The 27721-nt window shown below is 40.4% G+C and overlaps 1 protein-coding gene across 1 annotated transcript; it reads left to right on the top strand.

The window, feature by feature from the left end:
• Positions 1 to 175: 175 nt before the first annotated feature.
• Positions 176 to 27503, top strand: ITM2B (integral membrane protein 2B). The gene is made up of 6 exons (XM_041466978.1): positions 176 to 420; positions 17525 to 17653; positions 19770 to 19976; positions 21932 to 22042; positions 25469 to 25619; positions 26785 to 27503. Exons 1-6 carry the CDS (start codon positions 322 to 324, stop codon positions 26871 to 26873), a joined length of 786 nt encoding a protein of 261 aa, XP_041322912.1. The 5' UTR covers positions 176 to 321; the 3' UTR covers positions 26874 to 27503.
• The last annotated feature ends 218 nt before the right edge of the window (positions 27504 to 27721 follow it).

Below are 27721 nucleotides of genomic sequence, written 5' to 3'. Positions count from 1 at the left end.
CCAGAGCTGGGACCGCCCGCCCCGAGCCCCCCGCCCGGCCGCGCCGGGCCAGGCAGGGGGCGGAGGGCGAGGCCCTGCTGCTGCCACCACCTCCCCTCTTTCCGCCCGCCCTGTCAGGCACCGCCTCCTCCTCCTCCTCCTCCTCTCCTCTCCTCCTCCTCCTCCTCCTCCTCCTCAGCCGCCTGACAAGGGGACGGGGGCGGCAGCGGCGGCGAGGCGGCAGCGGGGGGGTGGCAAGGTAGGGGACAGCCCGCGAAGCTCTGCCGGTGCGGGCTGCTTCTCGTCCTCGTTCTCCTGCGTGCGGGGTGCTGAGGACCGACCATGGTGAAGGTGTCGTTCAACTCCGCGTTGGCGCAGAAGGAGGCGGCGAAGAAGGAGGAGGAGAACAGCCAGGTGCTGATCCTGCCGCCGGACGCCAAGGTGAGGGCGGCGGGGGGATCGACCCTCCGGGGCCCGGCGGCGAGGGGAGCTCCGCTCCGCTCCGCTCCGCGCGGAGCCCGGGGAGGGGAGCGCGGCGGGGACGCTGCCGTGCTTTGTACGCCCCTTGCCCGCGGCGATGGCCCCCGGGCGGGCCGGGGGAAGGCTGCGCAGCGGTGCGCCCCGCCGCCCCATCAGCTCACGCTTCTAAAATGGCTGACAGGGCGAGCTTCTCGGCTCCTCTTCTCCTGACTCCGAGGATCTCTGTGCTGGTTCCGTTTTTCTGTTTGTTTGGTTGGGGGTTTTTGTTGGGGTTTTGTTTTGGAGGGGTTTTTTTGTTAGCCGCTACAACGCGTGGACCGCGGCCACCTCGGCTTTCGGGGCCGGCTGCGCGCCCGCTCCCTCAGCCCCCTGGCTGTGTCGGGCCGGCAGTGGGTGCTGGTTTGTGTGGAGAGGGAGGATTGTGCCCGCTGTTCCCCACGCTGCGATTCCCTCCGGCCTCCCAGCGGGGCCCGGCCGGCTGCTGGCGAGCTCCCGGACCCCGGATGCTCCAGGGCAAGGGAGCGCTTGGAAGGTGAAGTTGGGGGTTCGGCCGCGCTTGTGCCGCAGCGTGTTCGCAGAGCCTGGTGGTTGTGCGGTGCAGAGAACTTCGCCTCGGAACTTAAATAAAGGAACAAAGAGCTGCCTCCCCCCGCCCCAAAACAGCACCCAAACTCCGGGCGCTGCTGTCGCCTCCCCTCTGCGAACAGCAACGAAGCAAAAACACCAGCGGCTTTTTAAGTTTTTGAAGTGCAAAACTGCCTAGAATATCAAGGTTTTTGGTTGCAATTTCTATGCTCCCGTAATCAAAACCAATTTTTAATTCAGAGTAGTGTAATTTGCTCTAAGCTCTTCCAGAAGGGAATGAAAACTTGAAAAATGGCCAGCTGCACATAAACAGTGTCTTGCTGTTTTCATTTGCTTTCACAGTCTCTTGTTCATCGGGCCTCTGACTTACCAGACTGGCTCTTCAAAAGTGATAGGGTTTATTAATTTCCTAAATCTTTGTGGTGAATTTCTGTATGGGAGGACAGTATCTGTTCAGTTTGTGGCGTGAAGTTGTGCCCTGGTGCAGGTTTTGCTGTGATTTTGATGGGGCCAGGTTCTTCACCTGCAGAATATGCTGTCATTTCACAGCCGAGGGGAGCCAGAAAGGTCCTTTTAGTGACATGTCCCTGATACAGCAAGTGGTTAAATTTCATGCTTCCACTGAGCATACTGCGCTTTCAGATAAAACTCTGACCAGAGTATTTAAATCTCTAGAACAGTGTGCCACAACAGATGAGACAGTATTGTTGCTCAGATTGCCTGCAATTATACAGAATCCATTAGGTGCTCGTGTTCCTAGAGGAGTGCTATTCTCTAGGAAGCAGTGGCTTCCCTGAGCCCAGATTAAGCTGTAGAATTCCTTCCTGACCCCAGGTTTGGTGGTCAGTTTGACACCAAGCACATAAGCAAGACACGAGCTGCATGTTCCAGAAAATGGGTTCTTCTTATTTCCTTGGAATCCAGACCTGCCCTGGATGATGTTTGTTTCCAGATAGCCTATCAAATTGGGCTTGTTTTTCCACTGCTAAACAAACAAAATACATCTGGCTAATTGTACACTGGGGAACAAATCCTCCCGACCCTATCCAGATACTGACGGAAGCATGTCGTTTGACTATGATTTCCTTAATGTGGAGCTGCAAATTCTAGCAGCTGAGGATGACCTACAAGATCTGCCTTAACTTTGGTTTCCTTGCCTAGAAATGAGACTTGTAAACATTCATTAACCAGGTCAAAAGGCGGTCTGATCTCACAGTAGCTACTTAAAAGTTTTTGCACTGCTGTCAGGGGATGAACACGCCTGAATGAAGCTTGAAACACTCCTAAAATAGCTTGCTAGGAGGGGATGCTCAGTACAGATGAAAATTCCAAAAACAAGCAAGCGCTCTTGAGGGATGAGTCTTTGACATTCTCCTTGACACATTTCTATCTTTTGTCTGCAGAACTGCAGACCCGCACCTAACAGTGTGCAAAATTCTTGAGTAAGCTTTTTTTGATCTTTTGTGTTTTAAAGCATCAATAAAAGCAGATCTGGTACAGTAGCGTTGTCTGTAGTTTTTGTAGAACAGGCTGTGTGATCCATGCAGGATTAACAGTAATAAAACAAGCACTGCCATGTAGCTCTAGAGATATTGTGGTTCTTCAAGACTGGGAGCTTATTCTGACATCTTTGGGTGGGGGGGGTGAGGGCCCTTGTAAAACTTGATAGCTTTGAGGTAAGTGCAAGATCCACTCTTTGAACTTTGCCTTCTCGAATACAAGTGCATTAGAAACAGATCTTCCCCCACCCCTCCACAACTTCAATTGCCTATGCAGCTCTTTGGAGGAAAGGGGAGAAAATAAACCACATCTGACAAATGCATTATTCACATCACGTCGCTGCTGGAAAACCCTTCGCTTCAAGTGAGGTTTGGAGGCAGTGTGGGAATGTATATTGGAAGAAAGAATTCTGGTAGACTGAAAAAGGTCACATTTCCAAAACAGCATATATGGGACATTTGTTTTCCCTTCTTCTACATTGTTTCTGTAGGAAAATAATTAGATCTGGATCACAAGTGTAAACATGAAAAATATTGCAACATTTTATGAAGCTTGCTTTTATGAAGAAAGTCCTGGAAGGCATTCTGGACTGAAGTAAAGGGAAAACCCTAAGAAGAGGCTCAACAGAATTGCACTATCACAATTTTATTACCAAGAACTTAAAAATATTTGAGGCAGAGATGCTAGTAGACTAGTTGAGATTAATGAATAAAGCCAAATACTCTGAAATGTCAAGAAAATAAAAATTCATGGAATGAGCTTTTGGGCTAATTCTTTGACAGTCTTGTTCTGCGGCTTTTCCCAGCACAGTGCCTTGAAGACTGCCACTCTGCCATTGCAGGATTACTCTCAAATACATAATCTTCCAAGGACTTAGCAAAGAGCATTTGCAGCTAAAATATGCTGATGATGCAGCATGGAAATACTCTGATTTTGCCAAAAATTGCCCAGTAACCTCTGATGCAGATACTAATCGGAAATTAGTCAGGGAAGGTAAGAGAGGAAGAGGCAAGAAGAGTAGGGGATCTGTCACGGAAACAATGTCTTAAGAAAAAGGTTTTGCAGAAGGCAGTGGTCTTATGCTTTGGAGTGTGTTACTTAAAAAGGAGTTGAAAAATCTAGAGTGCTAATCCTGTCTCTGCATAAATCACTGCTCGGTATTATGGCATGTAGTGAAAGTGTCTCCATAATTACTGTAGGCAGCCATTACAACTCTGTTTTTGTTGTTGGGGTTGTACTTCTCTGCCATAATTCTTGGCCAAAATGCAGAATACTCCTAGTGAAGGGTCTTAGGCCACATTTCATTTTCCATTTTGCTCATTGTCTTTACAATAGGGTGTTTTATGACCCAGTTTCCCAACAAACAAACAATGTGCGGTCTTTGAACATTTCTCCCTACAATAGATCTTTGGAGAGCCAGAGATGGTTCTGAGCATAGCTGAAGTCTTCAGACATTTTATAAAGGCCATTCAGTAGATGGCCTTCCCAAAAATCTTCGTGCCCTCAGTGACTCAGACTGTTGCTCCCTTCTGCCAGGTTCACTGGCAACCTTTTAAAACTGTTTTTCTCTTTTTGGGGTGCTCAACATGATGCATCTTTATCACATCCAGCTTTGTTCACAGAAGCTGTGGATTCACACATATGTATTGTGGCTGGCCATTGGATAACTGCATGTGCACAGTGTTCAGTGTGAAAGTGAAAATGTTAAGAATTCTAAAAGCAGCAGCTTTCTGCATTTATTCCTTATAAGAACATTATTACTCTGACCTTTAAAATTAACCTTCTTTTTTTCACTTTAGCTTAATCTTGCCTAAAGCATACTGAAATAGACATTTTTTTAACACAGAGTGAAGGGATCCAGCTAGGAAATGCTGTTGAGCAACAACTAGTGAGCACTATTTTGCTGTGTACAAAAACCCTCAAATTTTTTGTAACTGGTGTTAAATGTTTCTGAAATAAAGGCATTAACTTTACACGTTTTTTTACATATATATATGTATACAAAAGTTACTGTATCCACTAAAAAATAGTCTTTTGCTTATTATTTTGCTGTCAGGAAAGCAGGTTTTCCCACTTTATGAAACGTCCCTGTAGCTGGGTGGTTTAGCATTGTTTTGTTTGGTTTTAATTTCTTTTTTTCTTTCAGGAGTTTCCATATTCCCATTATAGGCTTTCTCCAGCCAAATTTTTATAGGCCTTACACCAGATGCCATTGGGGAAAGAGCAGTCTTTGTATTTTCCTCTGTTTTCTGTGATGCAACTAGGTCATTAAACCAACCAGCTTCTGCTATCTGTCAGAGCATTGTGGAGATTAAGACATGATTATTTAAAAGAGGACCAGAAGTAAAAAATCCTAAAAGTAAAAAGAGTAAATTCTAAAAGAGTAAATTCTCTCCCCCTTCTCCCAGATGTTGCTAAAATTGTAATGAAAATCCACCAAGCCATACATGAAAACCCTGCAGTTTCAGGCACAAAGAGTACCCAGGGCTTGCTCGTTCTGTGATTTTATTTGACTGAATGGGTACCCAAAAGCATAAATTAGGGTAAATTGGGTTTTATTGAACAAAATTTATGTTGTTAATGAGGGACTTCTGCTAAGAAAAGAAGCCTCGTGGCTGATACCTTCCCCTGCATTTTTTTTCATGATGAATTTGTGCTACTGGTTAAGTAGTGCAGCTTCCTGAACATAAGGTAACTGTGGCCTTGACACTTTTGGCTCCTAATGCTATTCCTTAAAGGCTGCCAGCAATTGAGACAATACTAAAAAACAAGATCTCTAATGGTTTGTGGTGCTCCTTTGACAATCTCTTGCTATTTTTAAGTGAGTTCAGGGATTTGGAATTGCAAAATCCAAAATGTGATCTGGAAGAGCTGGTGTCATCCCCCAGCGATGGGCACAAACCTATGGGACAGAGGAGTTCTGTCAGTGCTCCGTATCTCACTTTCTTCTCTGTCTCTCATAACCTCCTGACCTGGATAACAAATTCAAAGCTGTGGTTGAGAAATACAGCCATTTCCCAGAAGAATTATATTTAATGTTTCAGACAGGATGTATTCTGCCAGACCTTTGTGATAACTGCTTCATCAGTTGTTTGTATCATTGACATTTTTGGCTGACTGAGCAAGAGCTGATGGCTGTGCCATACAGCTCGTGTGAACTCAGTGCAGGGTTGACTAGAGAGACAATGTGAATACTTTCTGCAGTTCTAAATAGTTTCTCTTCAGTTTCCCAAACTTTCACTTGGCTGAAACCCCTTGCCCTAAAAATGTATTTGGAGAACTTTTTTTCCCCTTAATACCATCATATGGAAGAGTCTGTAATTAGATGATGCTTTACTTAGTGCAGTATCTAGAAAAACTATCCTGCACTGTAATGAATTTTTACAGTAAATGCCAGAAGTACTTCTCTTATGTTCACTCCTGTCTTTCTGTGCTGCAATACTCTTTTTGATAAGCCTCAAGAAACTAGTTTAGATATTAATGTTGCATAGCAGTATGAAGAATACCACTTAAACAGAGGCTGTTGAAATGAAAGTTCTGTTCAATGGGAAAGATCAAGCTAAATTAGTTAATTTCTGAAGATGTGGATCAAAATGAAAAGCTGAGCTTTCCTGTGAAAATCATTTGAAAGAAAATTTTCTTGGAATCAGCAGTATTTTCAAGGGAAATGGTTTTGACTCATTCCATTATAATGAATATTTAATCCAACATGTGAACATCTATTTCAAGGAAGGTTTAATTTTAAAATGTAATGTGTATATATGTTTTTCTTCTGTTAAGTATTTTAATGAAGTGTTTGCAGTTGCAAATGTAACCTAACACTTGTAGTTTTACAGACTATTTTCAGATCTATTTTCTTTGTTATTTATGTAGGTTTTTTTCCTGTTTTTTTCTCTTTCTTTAGTAAATGTTGATGCAAATAACAGTAAATTCATTTTAGTAAATGTTGACGCTAATAGTCTTTGGGGTGGGGAGTATGTAAGTATGGTAGGCATACTTACCTCCAGTAATGTTTTCAGGTAGTTGTGGTTTTGGAATATTTGTCAGCTTTATATGTAGCTACAGGCATGAGATAGCTCTTCACAAAAAGAAAATAGCCCTCTCTGTGACCCTCAGGAAATACCTTCAAACACAAATACTGCATTTTAAAGTCCTAGTAATTTTAAATATTCTTTATTCCCTACTTCCAAAAACATTATGACATTTCTAAAATGTAACTACAGCTGGGATAAGTAATTATGTGTTTTGTTACTTATTGCACAGATTCCTTTTTCTTTTCCCTATTTTTTTCTTCCCTTCCTCCCCTTGTGCTATGATTGACAAAGGTTAGCATTATCGGCTTTTAGTCTCCTGATCTGTATGAATAATACAACATTCATTTTCTTCCTATTTATGTACTGCTTTTTATCCTCAGTGGAAATTACTTTGAATCTACAGATGAAAAGCTTGCTAATTTATAAAATTCGGATATCTGTCCTAATTTTACAGATGTGGTAAACCAAAGGAATGAGATAATTAATAAGATTGAGCTATGCAGTGAAGTCAGAAATGGTTTTGTGGCAGACATCATGTGATCTAGGTAGGGTTTGGGCCACAGCGGACAAACAGAAAAGCTCTAGGTCATTCCTGAGTGATCCATGTGTCATCTACAAGCAAGGGTCCTCTGTGCAACAGCTGTACAAAATCCATCATGACAAAATGCCAAAGTCATATTTACCCAACAGTTATTATAGAGATCCTGAAAAAAAAAAAAAATTGGTATCTTGTTTTTCCTTTCCATGTAGTGTCAGAGTGTGTGTGTGTGCATACACACATATTTTTCTAAATTTTTCTAAAGTTGATATATTATTAAGTATGCAGTACATATAATTTCATGTATATAAACACACATAAAAATAAAACCCACAGGCATTTTAAGAATAGAGTTCCTTGAATGCAAGTCCTTGGTTAATTTGTGGTTGTGTTTGTCCTAGTGTTCAGCAAACCCCTGCTTTGATGGCAGCTTTCTGCTCTTTTGTGGGTAAAATGAGATGGTGGAATGACTGTGAAAAAAGAGGAGGCTGGAGAGATCATAACTGGGAGGGGTCAGTGATCTCTGGGGTGGATCTCACATAGTTGCTGAATCACTAAGGCCTGTTTATTTATTTATTTATTTATTTATTTATTTAAAAGATAAAGCCTACACAGAAATAGAAAACCCTTGCACTTACACATTTGAAAATGCAGCAGCCTTTGCAAGGTTGTGAGGCCAAACCTGACTCGGAGGTTGCTGCACAGTGCAGTGAGCAGTTTTGGGAAGCTCTTGGTGAGGTGTTTGAATGCTGGCCAGGTCTGTGATCCTGCAGGGTCTGATGCTGCCAGGTGCTGGGCACTGGAGTGTGTGCTCCACTTCAGACTTGGAATAGTCTAATTGCACTGAAGCCCTTCAGTTTGTTACAACAGTTTTGTCTAGAAAGAGGGTATAATCAAACGTCAGCCTTCCAAGGTCAGCTCTCCTGAGCTGATACTCATAATTGCTACAATTAAATACTATTCTGTATTTGCATATAGAATGGTTTCCACTCAGAGAACTGTGCTTGCTGTTCAGGTACTATGCATTCTAATTCACTAATACATGCATTAGCAGATTGTGTGTGTTTGAGGACAGGGCTGCCATTCACAAGAGCCTCAACAGACTACAGACTGAACAAAAATGGGCTGAACAAAATCTCACGAGTTTCAGAAATAGCAAATGCCAAGTCCTATACCTGGAGCAGACTCATCCCAGCCATCAGGATACACAAGGCACCACCTGGCTGTGAAGCTGCTCTGCTTGAAAAAGACCCAGGGCTTCTGGTGGACAGTCAGCTGGATGCTAGTCACTGGCATCACTGAAGGCTGAGAGCTCTCTGGTCCAAAAAAACACAGCAACAAACTGATGCAAGTCCAGCAGGGGCCACGACAATAGTCAGAGGCTGGAGGTTACACCCTGTGAGGAGCGGCCAAGGGAGCGGGGCTTGTTCAACCCAGAGATGAAACTGCTGCAGGGAGGACTTAACAGCAGTCTCCCAGTGCCTGGGGAGGTGACTGAAAAGACAGTGGTCATAAATTTAAAAAAGAGAGCTTCTGACTGATAGAAGCAAAATATTTTTCAGTCTTGAGGAGAACTGAATGCTGCTGAGGAAATTACCCGGAGAAGCTTTGAAGTGTCAGTCTTAGCGCTTTTCAAACCTTGACTGGTCAAGAGCCCTGAGCAACCTAGACAGGCTTCAGAGTCTACCCTCCTTTGAAGCAAGACTACAGACCTCACGAGAGGGTTTTGTGATGCTGGATTCTGCTTTTGAGAGAAACTGAGACACAGCCTTTGTAACTTGCTTGAGATGACATACCATCTGTGGCTGAACTGGGAATAGAGTTATTAAATTCCGAGGCTCAGTGGTGCATATGTGCATGCTAATGAGATCTCTTGGGTGAAAGAGCCAACGCCACTTGGGAAAATAGCCTTGAGAGAAATCTAGGTTAAATTCACATAGCGTTCCATCATACTGTTGTCTGAGAATCAGGCAGTCATAGGAAAAAAGAAATTTCAGATATAAGAATTGAGCAGGGTGAGGGAGAAACGGACTGGAACGATCAAGGTCAAAGAGATAATTTAGTATTGATCCATTTAAAGTGGAATAGGAACCTTCTAAGTTCCTGTTTTCAAACACTGATCTCATTCAGGATAAAGATGAAAGAAATACTTCATTAAAGTTATAGATTGATTTAGTGTAGTTTTTGTGAGTATGGTAGAATGTAAGTCGTTTGTAGGTCAAAAAGTGCAGGTGGCTAAAGCGTTTATTTTGGCAGTCTTTAAAAGTGAAGCATTTTTCAAAATTGGACAGTTTAATGAAATGCCACGTTTGGTATGCTGTAACTGTAAAGAGTGTGGTGATTTTGTTTTCTGAAAGCAAAATGCATTCTGAAGAATGTCCCATATGACTTCTTAGGCTTGAGGGGTTTTGTTTAAAAAATTAATCCTTCTTGCCAGATACCTGTGCAAGCTTTCCACCTGCATGTTTTGGTCTATCACTTGCAAACTTGCACCAGAACACTTCTCCTTCTCTTTCCTTTAAATATGTGAGAAGACTTAAGTATGGAATGCAGAACAAATTTCCGTCATTCCAGTTTGTGAAAATACGTAGAGAAATTCAGCAACATTAATATATTTTCTAAATAAATCTGATTTCCACCCTGAGCATCCAGACATTTAGAGGCAAGACATTTTCCAAATGTTGTAGGTTTTGTTGAAGTTTTCATGGCAGGGAGTGGGGAGAAGGCAGAAGAATTATAAAACTCCAAAGCGAAGTAAAGGATGTGTGGAGCTTTATTACTTGTCTAGACCCAGCACTCCTGGAAGTCTGATTTTTTTTTTTTCCCTTTAAATGAAGCAAGCGGTTAGAGGTATTTGTTAATCCTCATCCTCTATAGTATTATGTTACTTAAAAACTGTAGATGTGTATCACGGAATGGCTGGCATTGGAGGTCATCTGGGCCAACTCCCCTGCTCTAGCAGGACAGCCTGCAGCTGATTGCTGGGACCACCTCCAGTCAGCTTCTGAGTATCTACAAGGATGGAAGGCTCCACAATCTCCCTGGGCAAGCTGTGCCAGTGTTTGGGGTCATGCAGTAAAAGAAGTGTTTGATCATGTTCAGTAGGAGTAAAAGATGATATTAAGGTCCTGTGGTGCTAATATCTGTACAGAAGACGACCCAGGAAGGCAGTCCTTGCCCTGAGTGTTTGCAGTGAAAGCGCAGGCCAGGAGGCACAGGAGTGCTGTGCTGGTTGATGTGGCAGACCAAAGTCCTGTGGCCATAGCCCAGCTCCTCTTCACCAGAGTGTGGTGATGAGTGGCTTATCTTGGGGCAACGGTGAAGGGAGGAAATGGAGATAAGGTGTGCCCAGTTACTCTGCGTGTGGCAGATACCAGAGAGCTCTGCTTTGGGTGGGGAAAGACACAGGGGTCTTAGACATAGGATAAGTGCCCAGAGAAGGAAGCTGGTAGGACTTGAAACTGGACAAAGAGGAACAATCTGGGGAACACAGTTTGAAGAAAACGTCAAATACAGTGTGTGGTTAGTTGTACACTTGCTGTAGACAGCCTGGGATGAGGATATGGGCAAAAGTGCAGGTGAATCACCTTTCAGGCCATTTAAATACCCTGTCACTTTCTAGTCCATGTAAGACCAGAGCTAACAATGACTCATCTTAATGCTACTCCAAAATTTAACCAAATCAGCTATTTGAATAGTTAGAGGCTTTTTCCTTCTTTACCCATCCTCTTTAATTGTTGACTGCCATCAGGGTTTTGCAGTCTCTTATCTCAGAAATGAAGGCAGTGTTTAGGTAAATCAGGATTACTAATGTTGTTTAGGAATTGCTGGATTGCTCTTCAGAATGTGCTTCTTTTGTTGTCCCTCTATCACATAGCTGTGGATGAGCTGCTGATTCCTGTCCTTAACATTCACTTTACAGTTGTAATATTCCTTTACTTCCTGGAGAAAATTTGAACTTGTCATGTTCCAACATGTTTCTGAGTTTTATTTCTTGCTCCCCTACTCTTGCCTGTTTTCCAGTTTTTGTTCTCTCTTCACCTCTGTCTCTCCCAATACTTGCAGCTGCAGCTACCTTCCTACCCACCAGCTCTCATTCCCCTTTTAAGATGATCTTGAGCTGGCTGCTTATACTGATGTTTTTATTCTGTTATAGTTACAATGTTTGAACAATGAAATGAGTCATTTGACAGACACTGTATGTTTTAATAAAACTCTCCCATTATTTCGTCAAAGATGACATTCAACCAATTAAAACAACCTTGGACTTTGAACTTGTAAAGCTCCTGGAATTTAGTTTCTTCTTACTTCTGGATTTCCTAGTGCTGCCTAAAGGATTTTGTATTTACAATACTATATCAAAGACCATATACAGATGCGAGAAATAGAAGAAGAGGTTAATAGTACCAACTGCCTAATGGGTAATTCCAATTGATTTATCTCCTTGGTTATTCAGGCTACGTGACTACAGCAAATAGCAGCACAACTGAGGTTGTGTTTTCATGTTGTTCTTTAGGCAGAGAGCCTTTGGTCGGATGGACAAGTCCCTGTCCGTCGTGATGAAGAGCTGTCAGTGCTGGCACTGAGGGGTTGCAATGTTCAGATATCAGCTGTATATAAGCAGCCATAGCTTATTTTCTGGACAAGTGAGAAGTCTCTGAAGCATCTGTTGTATATAGAGTGGTTTTTTCCAACTAGCAAGTTAAAAGATGACTGTACTTAAAATTTAAATTTAATTTTATTAGTAAGCATAGAATTGCTGTTTTAGAGGCAGATCAGTATGATCGCCTTCCAGATTCGCAGCATCTGCCAAGTGAGGAGTCTTGCAAAAGCCTGCCTTAATTTCCCATCTGCAACAAGTAATAAATAGAATACCAGGCTTGGAGCAGTCTTCAGGCAGGAATACCATCGAAGGAATGCAGAGCTCTTTCTAAGTTAAGTTCGTTTTAAATTGACTTTCTTTTGTGAGGATTTTCTACAGATGTCATATTTACAAGTCAGAGCAGGCGAGCCTGACCAACAGAATTCAGTTTATACAGCCATTGGTCAGTATTTTATTTAAAGACTTTTTAGTTTCTCTCATTAAAAAACACTTGTAGGGAGTCACCATTAACTTCCCTTCTTCCCCTTCCACTAATTAAAGCTGCAGTTGGTCAATATTTGCCTTCAGGAAACTCAGTCTGTCCTACTGTGTTCTGTCCATCCATGTGAGCTAAGTGGCACAAAGAGGACCTTGGAGGAAAAACTGTTCTGAACAGCTTCCAGCCAGTTCTACCCACATTAACTGTAAGCTTTTATATATGTGTTTGTGTATATGTAATAGATGTTATTCTCACATGCATAATTATGGATGTTTTGTGTATTATGCTGCAGACATTTTTAGTAATGTTTGTAATACTCAGTAATGCTCTGCATCTGGTTTCTGTGGATCAAAGACTGTTTGTTCCAAAAGACATCTCCCCCTCCCAAAATTATTTTTATTGCAATCTTATCTATTTTTAAATTTGAGATGTTATCTTTTCCATAGCTGTCCAGCAGTCATACAGTACTCTGGACTTCCCACAGCATGTTGTTCATCCTATCTAGTTTAGATAGATGTGTCCTTAATTTATGCAAAGAAACAAGGTCTGATAATCCTCTCACTCATTTTAATATGAACTAGATATGTGCTTGTAAGTTTATGGACTGCTTTACTTTTATAATGTTAAAGCAGATATATTCCACTATGTACAAAAAGCCACAAGGGGAAAATCTAAGTAATTATCAAGTCTAATTATAAACATTTGTGGCTCAGCATTGGAGCTTCTTAGAATACATTTGTGATATTACCCCAAACATTAATTTGGTCATTCTAAAATAAAGCATTTATTTAAAAAAAAAAAAAAAAAATCAGAAAATTTACTTCATATAAAAGCTGATAATACATAAACTTTTAGGGACTGTTCTGTAAATATCGGGTGAAATAGCAAATGATAAAAGATGAAAAAACAAACAAAACTATTTTCAAAAGAAACCCCAAATTATTTCAACCTAAAAAATAAAAAAAAAAAAAAAAAAAAAAAAAAAAATTTTAATTAAAAAAAAAAAAAAAAAAAAAAAAAAAAAAAAAAAAAGGACCATTAAAATGGAACTGAAAAGATGAAAAGAGCAAGAGAATATATGGCCACTAGCCATTAATAAGTGCTAGTGTTTGCAGGTTTATGGGGTATTAACTTTTTCTTTTTTTAATTTACTAGTATTTTTTTTTTAAATTAACTAGCAGAACAGTTAATGCTAATTGTCATAAAGATGTTCTTGTGCACATCTCTCTGTAGTTGAGAGTGTTCTGATAAATAGTTTGTGGTATCATGTGCCCATCTGAGAAGTGAAATGGAACTGAAAAGAGCAAGAGAATATATGGCCACTAGCCATTAATAAGTGCTAGTGTTTGCAGGTTTATGGGGTATTAACATAAATAGTTTGTGGTATCATGTGCCCATCTGAGAAGTGTTTCATGGTTTTAGTAAGAAGGCAGAGAGCAGTTTTACATTCACTGCTGTGGTCACCAGTGAAGGGACCTGTTCTGAAAACTGCAGTCATCTTGTCACTTCTTTGGGAGAGGGCTCTAGATTTGAATCTTGCTAGTCCCAGCTAATAGAGAATTTAATACTTGTTTTCTATCTGAAAGGAAATTATTACTGCTACTGCAGAGCTTGAAGCTATTCAGAGTGGGAAGTCCTGAACCATTTAATTTCAACACCGTAGGATTTAGTGTACAAGTGGCAGAGAGGTGCTTCTGTTTCATGTCTGATCCATGGGAAATAGGCTAATCAAATGTTTTCCAATTAGAACAATCACCTCATCAAGGGAAAGAAGCCAGTTTTGGGCCTGCACCCAGTTCCTCTTAAGGCATTTTGCATCAGAGATGAATTTTGTGGCATCACCTTAAGGCTGAGGATTCACAAGGGAGTTGAAAGTACATGGGGCAGGGATGAAGCAGAAGAGAGGAAAGAGAGGGGCCAGGACAGTAATTATTTATTATTGCTCACAGAAGTAGAGAGGCGTATTTTTAGAGGTCAGTCTTCACCTCAAGTACATGATGCTTTCTTTTGTGAGATACCTCTGGCAGTGGAAAGCTGGCCTAGAGAAAAATTAGTCATTGAGGCTGCAGTCTCATGTTGTGCTCTGGCTTCAGAAGTCAGCGCTGCTGCTGGGGAACAAAGTGCAGTTGTAACCGTGTGGGGAGAAGCGCTAATTCAGCACTGTCCCTCTTAGTGGGGATCTGCTTTCACTTAATGGTTTTTTTTTCAGAACATGAGTCACCTGGAAGGAGGGTGAGCATCCATTGCACTTCCTTCTTTTGCAGTGCAGAGGGTCAGATTTTTATAGCAAGGGACAAATTATTCTTTTGGGTCAATGCAGCCCAAACGAAGCTGTTATGGCAACAATACAAAAGCTTAGAGAGCTTAGCCATAGATCAGCTACATATATAATTTGGCTTCAGTAAATTATTTGTAATATTCTAATTTAAGCTGGTTTTAAACTGCTTGATAATGTACTTAGTTTTCAGGCTAGGAAGTAAATTCTTTGTTCTCTTTCAGTAGCATAAAATCTTTTCAGTGTTGTCAGTTTCAGGTTCTACCTGTGCTAAGGTGCCGTGCTTTCATTCATTCTCCTAAGCAAAAGCCTAAACTGGGCTTGAACTCTTGATCTGAATTTAATGGGCTGTTTTTGTTAGGCTAGGGACATGTCAATGATAGGCAACTACAAATACAGAATAGCTTAACGTGCCACCACAAGGGGCAGCTTCAGAAATAATGATAGCCTTTAACTGGTGGTAAAGGATAAAAGAGTTGTATTAAACCCATTGTTTACATCTGTCATCTCTTGTATCAGAGGAAAATTATTTAAGGTGGAATACTGATAAACTTGTCTTTCAGGTTCCTCCTAGCATGCTTAAAGAGTAAAAGTTACTTTCTTTTTTTTCTGATTATTTTGGTGGCTTGAGGAAAATTGATCTGACGCTAACCCCCATTTCCAGGTAGGTGTTCATACATTGTGTGCCTTCCTCACCATCTCCCAGGTGCATGTTTTCTTTATCTTTTTGGACTTACAAAATAATGAAAAAAATGGAAGAGGCAGTTATTCCATTAATGGGTTATTTTGGTTGAAGTTAAAAAAGGTGTGGGGGATGAAAGCAGGTCTAGGAAAGAATAAAGATACTGTTTATATTCTTCACTAGGGAATATTTTGATATTGTATCCCAAAGGCAGTTTGCTATCCCTTTTTCTGGCATTAACTTGGAACAGTTTAAGTGACTGCTATTACAAAAAGTTTCAATCGGGTGTCCTGTGTGCTTTGAAATATCTAGGGAAATAGTTACCTAATCATACAGGGCAACATAAAAATAAAAATCCTTGGTTTACCTGGTTTAGATTTATAATTGAGATGCTTTATGGAAGAATCCACAGTGACTCTCAACATGACCTGAGAGTTAATTAGATTAGCATGGGTATTATGTCCTATTCTCAGTCTTTGTAAAGAGCCAGGTTAAAAATCAGGCAGCTAGTAATCCAGTAATTTTTTACACTGAATTCCTTAAGTAATTGGTATTCTAAAAGCATTAAAAAGTTGTTTCTTGTCTTTACATTGTGTATTTTCAGTCTCCAGTGAATGTTAATTTGCTGATTTCACTTTGCCTTGTGATGTATCCCAGAAGTGTTGGTTTGGAGGGGCCTCTGGAAGTCATCTGCTGCAGCCTCCCTTTAGAAACAGGATGGTTGCCAAAGCAAGATTAGCAATGGCTTTCTCTAGTTGAGTCTTGAAAACCTCCAAAGATGGAGATTTCACAATCTGATTTACTGTGGTATTTAGCAAGGTAAAGTAAAATAAAATGTGTGAAATATCTTCAGTTTGACTCTAAATATTTCTGAATCAGATTTTGGCAGCCATTGCCTGGAAAAGAAGGTGCATTGCCACTTCTGTATGAAAGGTAATTGCAGTGTACTGTAAAGGTGGGTTTCACATCACTTAATTTTAGCTGCATATGAATTAGGTACCCACTTTGTTAACCAATGAATTTCCCCCTGTAATCAGTGAAAATAAGTAACTGCCTCCAAAATGCTACTTACCCTTCTCTGGGATAGCTGAGTCATTCCCAGGAAGTGCCACTTTCTCCCACCATTTACAGGGAGGGGCCCCTTTCCATTTGGTGTCAGACTTGCTTCAGCCAGATAAGGGGAATTCCTTCCTAAATGGGCCAAGGCAGCTGGGTACTGTACCCAGACCTTTGTTCAAGTGGGGTATCATCTTAATTAGCAAATGCAGCAAAAAGACCCAACACATCAGGCAGAACATTGGCTAACAACTATGGCTGTCAAAGCCTTCTAAAGCACTTCTGTCCTGCTCTTCCTCAGTTTTCTGGTTTGGTGGGTTTTTGTTCATTCAGTCATAATGATTTTGCCCCATCGTCCTTCTACATTATTGTTTTGTGGTTGCAAAGGGGTAATGAATTTCTTTGTATTTATTTTAATTCAGATGTTTTCCCAGGATTATCCTGGCTTGGAACATGGTAGTTCAAAGTTGGATTTTTTTATTATTATATTATAATTATTGTTATCATTATTGTTGTTATTATTTTCTTTTTTACTGCGTATATGAGTTACACAAACACTTCGGGGAGGAGAGAGCTTTGTAATATGGCTGATAGAGGAAAGATTTTGCAAGCAGCAGTTTATTGCTTAGGATGCCTGTGGGGACTGCATGGTTATGCAAACTAGAGCCCTAAAGGGGAAACATCCTGTCATGCCTTCAGTATTACACGAACAGCAGATAGAGCAGAAACCTTCCTTAACAACAATTTACAAAGCGTCTTTATATTTTTTTTTCATTCCCACCCTTGCTATTCTGCCAGCCAAGTTGTGGTAAGGACTGTTTTGTTCTGATGGAAAAACATAGCAAAGTAGGAAAGGATATATTTTGCTCTTACTACCTTTGATCTTTTGTTGGTTCTTTGGGTTCACATATTGCATATACTAAGGTAAAAAAGAATCTGACCTTTCTGAGTTGACTTCCTTGCTCTGCTGTTGTTGCTTGGAGGTTGCCTGAGAATGCATATTTTTCTGTCTGCAGCCTGGGAAGTGGCTCACTGTGTCTTATTAGGTATTTCAGGAGATTTTGTTACATTTTTCTCTTAAGTTTGCTGATTTAGTCAGTTACCATGGCACTAAAAGTACAAGTTTTACTAAACCTCAACTTAAACAGACTTGTTTTAAATTTTACTAAAAAAGCTAAGTTTGTAAACACTTGTGCTAAAGTGTGTACAGCCTTTTCTGATGGGTGCAGTGTTTGTATTTGCTGAGCCTGAAGTATCTGCTGTCTTACCTCCTTGGGAACAGTGTGTTGAAGGTCCCTCTCTGGTGCCTTGCAGGACCCTGAGGACCCTGTGCCTGTTGGACAGAGAAGGGCCTGGTGCTGGTGCATGTGCTTTGGATTGGCCTTTATGCTGGCTGGTGTGTTCCTGGGTGGTGCCTATCTGTACAAATATTTTGCATTCCAGGTAAGTCACATACTCATTATGAGAGGGCTGTTTTTCTCTGTGGGAAGAGGAGCAACAGACTGTTCTTTTTGTGTTACATTTAGAAGAGGAGGAACAGACTAAACCAAAGGAAGTAAACTGTTTTTTCTTTCCAAAACTTCGTGTTTTCTAAAGGCTAGAGTTTTACCTTCTCTGAAGTTACCTATCAGCAGAGGAGGGCAGAAGTGAAGCTGGCAAATAAAAAGACAGCAACAGTTTTGAAAACCTCACTTTGCAGAGAAAAGATTGTATCTAAATAGGACTTGGGTTTAGGAGCCCCAGTGGTGTCCCAGATTTTTATCTACTCTCTTTTCTTTTTGCAGTGCCAAATACTGGAGGTGGATTAACCCCTTGAAAGCCTCCTTGTTTGATCCCAGTTTCCTAACACATGGGGCACTGCTAATGTACAGGAAAGGAGCCGCTTGTGAAAGCACCATGGCGATTCTCCCCTACCCTAGCCTCCACATGGATAAGAAATATGGGCCCTGCAGGGACTTGGGAAAAGCACAGTCAGTGTGGTTTAAACATGCCCTGTCAAGTCTAATACACACTGACAAGATTAGTCCTCTAACAAAATGTACTTTCAGTCTTTTAACAAATAGCACTGCTGCAAGAGGAGCTCTGTGAAGGCAGCAGGGCCAGGGAAGTGGAGCATTTACCTGAAACAGGAGATCTGAGTTAAATACTGTCTCCCTGGGGGGAGTTGTCACTGGGCAGTGCTGGATGTGCCAGGCTGTTGCCCAAGTGGTGGGAGCACACCCCCCCTGCTTCAGAAACTGCTGGGGTTGCAAGATCACAGAGCCAGAAAGGGAGAGGGTAAGCGAAACATGAATCTCTCTAGCCCACTGGTTAGAGCACCTAATTACAAGATAAAAAATCATGTTCTTGTCCCTGATAGCAGGACTGTTGCTTTTCCCCCATTTTAGTGGCTGCTAATGTGGAAAGCCAAGTGATTAAACTTAAGAAATTCTAGCTGAACTTGCACTTTGTAGTCTATTTGGCTATCACATTAACCAAATTTACAGGGAACAAGTAGTGTTGTAAATGATGATGCTTAAGCAGTGCAGCTCATCCCGGTGGGTGGATTAACGAGCTGAGGAGCTGAAGGCCCTTGTATTTCTAATGCACATTTCACCCGTGCTTAGCACTGGATGCTCCCACCTTTCACCTGCCAGTGAGAAGAAACTGAAAGTGCCGTTTAACTCGAACCTGTGCTGCTTGTTTATGAGTCAGATCTGCATTAAAGGAAACATTCAGGAATTGAGCTGACATTGCACTGAAGACACATTTTCAATGTAAAATTTTTAATTGATGGCATGTGCATATGCAGAGTTCTATATTTCTAAAATTATTTGGTGTGTAAATTTGGTACATGACTTCCTCTCACTCAGAACTGTATTTTACACTTCACTTAGGTAGCCTGCCACATGTACTGTGGCAGGAGGACACAAATTAGTTATTTCAATTTATCTTTTTACCTTTTTTGTCTCTTAAAACTGTTCAAAAATTATTTTATAAACTGACCTTCCAGACTCTTGAAGTCTTGTAAAACTAAGCAACTTCACAGAATAGTTGAGTTTGGAAGTAAAGTCTTGATGTCATCTAGTCCAATCCTCTACTGCAAGCAGGACCAAATTTAGAGTTAGACTTGCTTTTTAAAGGTGATTTAGATGAGCAGTTTTAATGGTTTTATTAATAATTTTGACTTTTAATAATTGAACAGTTAGATTTAACTGTTTAGATTTAAATTAGAATTTAATAATTTTACAGTTAGATCATAATAATAATAATACACATGCATATAGGTGTAGGAACTTCATTATCTTTCTAAAAATACATGGAAGACTGGATTTTTAAGAACCTGCTGTATGGGATCCTGTTTTCCTTGAATTCAAGCGGAGAACTCCTTCTGGGTTGAATGTAGTTGAGGTTTTAGCCGTGGTCCTGTTGTTGATAGCAACTGGCTGCTGCTTTGGTGTATGAATGAAATTAAAGGCAAAAAATTTTATTTAGTCTGACAAGTTTTTCTTCAGAGAATATTACTTTTAAACTTCTACGTTACTGATGTTTTTGTTGCTGGGTTGTTTACTATTTTTAGCAGGGTGGTGTGTATTTCTGTGGAATAAAGTACATTGAAGATGGCTTAAGTTTACCTGAGCCTGGGGCAGAGGCTCAGACTGCTCGCTACCACACAATTGAGCAAAATATTCAGATCCTGGAGGAGGAAGATGTTGAGTTTATCAGTGTGCCAGTCCCTGAATTTGCTGATAGCGATCCTGCTGATATTGTCCACGACTTCCACCGGGTAAGAAATATGTCTGAAGAAGTTGAAAGCATTTAAAACTTGAAAAATGTTCCCCCTCAGTCATCCTGATAAATATACTCATTTATTATGATGAGGGAAAGCAGAAGGGTGGAGGAGGCAGCAGAAATGTTTTGATCAGCAGCAGGCTTCAAGCAGTTATTGGCTGGGCATAAAGTACAACATGATAGAATCATCATCAGGTAGTGTGCAAACCACCTTTTGTAAATACAGTTCTGTTTTTAGAAAGGGAAAAATCTTGGATCTATTTGCTCTCCTTAGTATGAGGAATGAAAGAGAATATTGTTGCTCTGCTGAATCCACTGAGACAGAATTTGACCAGCTGCTGTGGTGCCAAGGGAAATTTGGAAAGGGCTGAGGTAGCTTTGACATCAGCTTGGAGGGGCTGATTGCATCTGATGTCACTGGGTGTGTTCAAGCACTCCTAGAGGTGCTCTCCTAGCATGGCTCAAACCCCCAAAGCAGCAGCCGGAGGAGAAGGACCATGGAAGACAGCTCATTTTCCACATGCCACAGGATGCCAAAGTTTAATTTCTTTGTGCACCACAGGCTTCTACGATTCCTAGAGGCACTGAACTAGGGTTTCAAAGCTATTTTCCTTTTTTGGAGAAATAACCTTGATTGATAGAAATGATGGTAATAAATTTCTGTTGAGGCAGTTGACAGGCCTACAGCTCTCAGTGTCAAGAGCAGCTGCAAAGCCATTAGAAGCCTTCCTTTTCTGTATCAGCATGGTTGGAGCTGTCTGATGGCAATGAAAAGTTGTACAGCTGGTTTTCAGGAAGCTGAATCTCTGTGAACAGTTGAAGACTTTGCTGAACAGCTTTTTTTAAGCTACGCTGAAAAAGAATAGGGAAGTGTCCTATTTTTTTAATGCAAATTTCAGAGTTTAAAGTGCTATCTATCAAATATTCATAGCCAGATTTGGAGGAAAACATTGCTTGCTCAAGCTATGTAATTCAAATAGTATTTCAGAATATATTTAGGGACCTTCTGTTAAGAATTAGAATAAATACTCCAAAGAGGGAAAACTAGAAAATGAAAAAAGAAAGCAGCATCTAAGAAGCAAGTAAGACCAATATAATATTAAAAATTTACTTTTGGATTTAATAAGTTAAAGGCTTTGCTCTAAAGGTCAGTGCAAGGGTCATTTGCCATAGAGACAGCACTTGCTCCATGTAATGAGATTGGCTGCACTGATGGTTGCTGTCCTGGCATCATTTTGACTGCTGGGCTCCTGGTACTCAGTGTTTTGTATACATTCACAGCTTCAGAGCTTTCAGCAGCTAGAGATAACATCTTCTTTAGCAAGAACAGGTGCAGTAAAACACAGCTCAGTGAACAGAGCTGCAGGATTCATCAGGGTAATTCCCTGGGCTTTTTATCAAATAATGGCAAATACTGCAGTTCAGGTACTGTATAAAGATAATAATTCAACTATGAATAATCATTAACCTTGCAAGACAGTAATATTTTTGAACCTAAAACTACTTTTGTTGCAGTATCTGTAGCAATTTTTTTTCCTTCTGTGTTTTGTTCTTACAGCAGCATTTTCTCTGTAGACTATAACAAAATATAAAAGCATGAAGATTAGAGCTAGGTTTTTACCCTGTTGTTTCACAATGAAGGCACTAAGCATAAATGAACACTTTTCTTGTTTCTATAACAGCTCAGGTACACCTTTGTTGATTCCTTGCATGGTGCATTTGAGTTCCTCATGGCCTGCTGCCTTGCCCAAATCCCTGTCGAAAATATAAATTCTCATCGAGGCTGCCCTTTGTGCTTTTACTTGCCCTTAGATTGGAGTTTGTTGGACAGACTTTACAGTGAACAAAAGAAAATTTGAAGAACAGCACAAGGCAATACCAGTTCAGCAACATCTGTTTGTCAGTTTTCTGATCTTGTTGTTTTGATTAAAATAAATGTTTTCTCAATAGAGACTCACTGCCTATCTTGACCTTAGCCTGGATAAGTGCTATGTGATTCCTCTGAACACTTCAGTTGTTATGCCACCAAAAAATTTCCTGGAGCTGCTCATCAATATCAAGGTATGATTAAATCACAAGTAATTTGTTCTTAAGACAGGAACAAACAGAAGTTTTTTTGGTTTTTTTTCACTTCTGCAGAACTCTGACATTCACAAAAGGCTCATGATCGCTAGAGGTCTTTGCAAAGAGAAAAAAAGTCTGTAACCTACTTAGACAATGATCTACAATCATGAAGGAATCATTAATTCAGAGGAAGGCAAAAAAAATCTGATTTTCTTCAGTCCTGTAAATTTGGCTGACAAAACCATGTAAATGTAGTGTAGCGGGACTCTTTGATAGTAGTCTGTGTTTTTTAATTTGTAGTCCATTGTGACTGAAGTTTCTGTAAAGCACTGGACTAAGACTGGTTAGCTGAGAGGCACGGAGTAGATAAGACTGGGAAATGCTTTTTACAGGGGCATTGTTTAAAGCCTGGGGTTGGCCCCCACTTCGATCCAGTGGCTTGAAGGTGATGCACACACGAGATGTGTTGGATCTGCTGTGCCCTTTATATAATGTATGCTTTCAGTTGCTGATTTAAATAGTATTTACCTTGGGTTCTGGCCTTCTGGTTTCTTCACAGAACAGCAAAATAGTCCAGTGGGGAAGAGAGCTGATGAAATGTGGCTAAGGTTTGGGGAGAATGTTTTAATATTTTGCTGGGCTTTTGTAACTTTAGAACAGTTACATCATCTTTGGGTTTGTATCTTTCAAAAAAGGCTTTGGAATTAGGACTCCAGGAAACATTTTAGCCATCTCTGAGTGGTTTGTATGTATAAATAAATTTCATGTGAAAATTTACCACAAGTAAGTCCTTTGCTGCTTTTTTGCTTCCTATTTTGAGACTGGCTATTTAACCACATTTTCATTTCCTGTACATAAGGATGATGTGGTGTCTGTAAAACTCAGTGACCCCATTTTTTTTAACTTTGTCTGTGCTGTTTTCTTTCCAATTTTAGATCACACAAATTCCACTATTAAAATCTGTTAATTTCCTAGTTTGTCATTGGTACAGAATCAAATATGCTTGGTTTACAAGTAAGAGGATAACCAGGCATCACATATTTTACTGAAAATCTGTGCAAAAGCAAACAGTTTTGATAATTGTCCCCAACAGTGGGTGCCCTAATTTTATGAGACATCTGCTTAATTCTCATTGTATTAACAAATGCTGTGGGCATTTGATGTCACAGAAAATCAGGCTAAACGTTTGTAACTGGAATTTGGAAAACTATACTGCAGATACATAAAGTGAGTAAATACTGTCCTGCCGTCACACTGGTTGCACCAGCAAAAAAAAAAAAATATGACATTAATATGTTAGTGTCATTAAAATGAGCTCTGAATAAATGCAGAGGGCATTTTATGTACATGGAGGAGCTCTGGGCTGTTCTGGTGTTTAAGAAATACCATAATTTTAGCCTTAAGTTCCACATTTCTATATATTGATACAGTTTGCTTCAATGTGCAGACATGAAAGGCCTCCTTTGTTTCTTCAGGAAACAAAACTGAAACCCAGATATATTTGCTCATCCACCTCATTCCTGCTGCTGAGCCAACTGTCTAATTTTAACTGTGCACAGTGCACAAGGATGTCTCAAAAATGATGATATTTGTGGCTGTGCTGGATCCCAGTGCTGGGTAATTGCTCCTGCAGCAACTGGGCAGAGGAGATTCCTGCACTGAGTTTCCTCTCTGCCTGTGCCACCCAGGGAGGACTGAGAAGGCTGGGTCTGGAGTGGGCTGGGAGGTCCTGTGGTTTGGAGGGCATGAGGCCAGGAGTGTCCTTGCAGGCTACCCCCCAAGTCCTCAGCACTGCTGCCCACCCTGCCAGTGCCCTGCACTCCTGCTGTGCTCTGGCACTCCCTCAGGGCTCCTTCCTGAGGTTCCAGGAGTTAAGATGCAGTAATTTGCAGAGATTTAATTACAAAATAATGAGTGGGATAATTTGGGAGAGTGATGTTTGCTAAGCTGTTACTTAGAGAAAAAAAAAGTTGCCGTTGTTTTTTGCACAATATATATTGAAGAAAATATTCATAGTTTTTTCATTCATGCAAAATTTAAAGTGAATTTTATGCAGTTCTTTCTTTACTGGGAATAATAGCATTTAGTCAGCTTCTCAACATGTCACTGGAGCTGAAAAGATGATCTTGTTTCACAGTGGAAATTTCAAGTTGTTTATTGTCACTAAAAAATACAGAGATCTTTCACAACAGAATCTGAATTTGTTTTCACAACAGCTGATCATTTTATTTTTAAAAACAAGGAACACCCTCTTTACACTGCTATAAATTAGAACCACTCTTAACAAGATTTCTTAGTATTTTTAACAATGGATGATTATTTAATAGCGGCGGTAGAAAACTGGCTGGCAGCTAAGTGTGTGCATCTTCAGCCATGTACAGTGAGGTGAGCATAAAGCCAGATTCCTCTGTGGCAGAATGATCCTGGAGGGTATAGAGAGGTCTTGGAAAGCCTTTGTATGCCATCATGGCTCTCCCCTTTTTCAGTGTATTGCCTTGAAACACCTGATGTCCCACTTTGGCTTTGCCATAATAACTTACATAACTTAGAGGGATAGATGATCTTGTCTTGGCTTTGGTTTGAGAGCAGTGACCCACGCTGTGAATAAGTTCAGGGCTTCCCAACCCCATGGACTGCAGCTGGACCAGACTGCAGCTGGCCTTCATCAGCAGGAGCGCCTCCATGTGGATCATGGTTCTGCCAACTCCTGCTTGGGAGCTGTTCCCATTGAGGTCTGATGGGCTGTTATTAATTAAGTGACAACTTTGGATGATAAGTTCTGAACTGGCCTGTGACAGTGGGTACCCCTAGAAAAAAAGCCTGCTGAAAGCTGATGTTACTGTAGCAGGACGGCAGTGGGTGTTAGCATCAATGGAAGTTCTGTGACTTTTTTGCATGTAATTGTTACATGTTTCTGTACTGCAGTAAAGTTTGCACATTTAGTGTGAAAGTCAGTGGATAATACATATTTTGAAATAATTTGAATATTACTGCAGCTGGCCTTCTTCATCAGCAGGAGCGCCTCCATGTGGATCATGGTTCTGCCAACTCCTGCTTGGGAGCTGTTCCCATTGAGGTCTGATGGGCTGTTATTAATTAAGTGACAACTTTGGATGATAAGTTCTGAACTGGCCTGTGACAGTGGGTACCCCTAGAAAAAAAGCCTGCTGAAAGCTGATGTTACTGTAGCAGGACGGCAGTGGGTGTTAGCATCAATGGAAGTTCTGTGACTTTTTTGCATGTAATTGTTACATGTTTCTGTACTGCAGTAAAGTTTGCACATTTAGTGTGAAAGTCAGTGGATAATACATATTTTGAAATAATTTGAATATATATTGAAGAAAAACACTGCAAAGTGTTTCTTGTGTACTCAGACCATGAAGAAATGGCTTTTGACAGAGCTGTTACATTTTTGTTCAACAGGCTGGAACATACTTGCCTCAGTCCTATTTGATTCATGAGCAGATGATTGTTACTGATCGCATTGAAAATGTGGATCAGCTGGGATTCTTTATTTACCGCCTCTGCCGCGGCAAGGAAACCTACAAGCTGCAGCGCAAGGAAGCCATGAAAGGTAAACGTTCCTCCTGTGGTCTGGTGTGTTGGCAAAAGCTTCAGAGACGCCTGAGTGTGTTCAGAGAAGACTCTAATTAAAGCAAGGCTTGCTTATTGCACTGACCCGCTCTGTGGGCCTCAGTGTGTCTGATATTTTCTTGTGTAGGTGTGCAAATAAGTCGTGTCATGGTGCAAAAGTGCTCGAGGCCCCAGTGACCTAGGACTGCCAAAATGTGTGTGTGTGTGTATGTTTGTGTGTGTGTGTGTGCATGGGTGTCTTTTCTGGAGCTCCAGCTTTCATTGATGCTGTTCTTCAATCTTGAACCCCACCTCAAACCAAAGAAAAATCTTTGATATAGGAGAAGCTTTAGCCTTGTAGTCCAAGTACGGAATTGCCGGTTCTTTTTGTCATTAAAGCCATCTATACATTGTTACGTGTCTTCCTATTTGTGTCAGTGAAATGCCAATAGGAGCTTGTCTTCACAGGAAAATTATAGTGCTTGGTACTTTTTTATGGAAAAATGGCTGAAAAACATTATTTGGAAGAGTCTTGAAGACCTGTTAAATATTGCCTTAAAATTTGCATTCAGATTTGCTTGGATTTGCTTTTTGGTGGTTTGGTTTTTTTTGCTTTTTGGTTGTTTGATTTCTTCTTGTTGTGTAATCTGCATGTGGTGTGCAAGTGCACGCCAAAGCAGTTTAATTGCTTGCGTCATATTGTGAGACCTGACCGCTTGGGAAAACAAAGAGAAGAAATACAATTTATAAAAGCAATTTAGATTGATGTTTGAAAATGAAAAGGTTTTAATAGCAAAATCCAATTAAAAATTTAGTATGTTTATCGTGTAGTAATAAACATCCCCACAAGCATTTTTACAGATGCACAGAGAGGGAGATTGGGAACTGATCTGAGTTAAAAACTAACCAGTAGGGGGTTTTGGCAGGTTGGTTTTCACTAAAGCAGTACTGGAATTTGGTTCACCACACTTTCAGGATCATTCCCTGCTAATTGATTTTCAATCTCTGAATATGTGTCTGTGTGTGTTTTGTTGGAGTGGAGAGTTGGAGAGGGGTAGTTCTGATTTCTGGTGACATAATTATCATAGCAAACATAAAACTTCTGTCTCTGATGTACCTGAGCCCTTCTTCTCTTGACACTCTGTTGTTCTTTACCAATACCACAGGAATTCAGAAGCGTGAAGCCATCAACTGCCGAAAGATTCGACACTTTGAGAACAAGTTTGCTATGGAAACACTCATCTGTGAACAGTAATGAGGAATAGTACTGTTACAGGAGATTTAAAAAGTACAGTATGACCCCACCCTTTGTATTGTGTGCAGTGATTATTTTTTAAAATCTTTGATGTAAGTAGTGGACAGGGCTTTCTTGCTGAACACACCTTCCATACTTCTCATCTCATGACACATGTAAAATCAATACGCTTTAGTTTTCTCCTTATTTTCAGGTGTGGTGTTCTTCTTATATTTGAATAGGAATTGTATAAAGACTTAGTTGCTAGTGCATTTCATGTGAATCTCGAATGCTAGGAAGAAGAAGAAATCTTTGAAATATCCACCAGTTTTTAAATAAGTAAAATTGAAAAAAATGACTAATGTACAAATGGACTGCAAGAGCTACTTCTAACTGTAATATTATCTGCTATATAGTTTGTTACAGCATATAGACAAACCTGTATTTGACTCTCCTAACCAAGTGCAATTTGTTTTGTTCTTAAAATATGTCATATTTACCTTTTTGAGATTGATTTCTGACTTGATGTTTAAAAATGGCATTTGCTGTAACAATCTTTTAGAAAATTAAGAAGTAACTTATGTTACTAACTTGTATATAATCCATGTATGTGCAATGGAAAATAAACCTTATAAACCTGTTTGTCTAAAAGTCTTGTGTATTCTTCTGGATTCCAGTGTAATAATAATCTAATAATCTACTGGATTATTTTTAAGAAGAGACTACAGTAAAATTAATGCATTTTACTTGAAGTGGTGTTTTAAAGATAGAATAGATGGCTGAGAAATGAAATATGAACAGAGAAATGTGTTTTTCTGTCCCTTTTCAATTAAAGGCAATACTCTGCTGCTTGCTGAAATTCTGGATGG

This window comes from Pyrgilauda ruficollis, unplaced genomic scaffold, assembly GCF_017590135.1.
Source record: "Pyrgilauda ruficollis isolate IOZ18807 unplaced genomic scaffold, ASM1759013v1 scaffold20, whole genome shotgun sequence".
NCBI lineage: Eukaryota > Metazoa > Chordata > Aves > Passeriformes > Passeridae > Pyrgilauda > Pyrgilauda ruficollis.
Note: the sequence above shows the minus strand (reverse complement) of the source record. Positions and strands in the feature narration are given on the sequence as shown.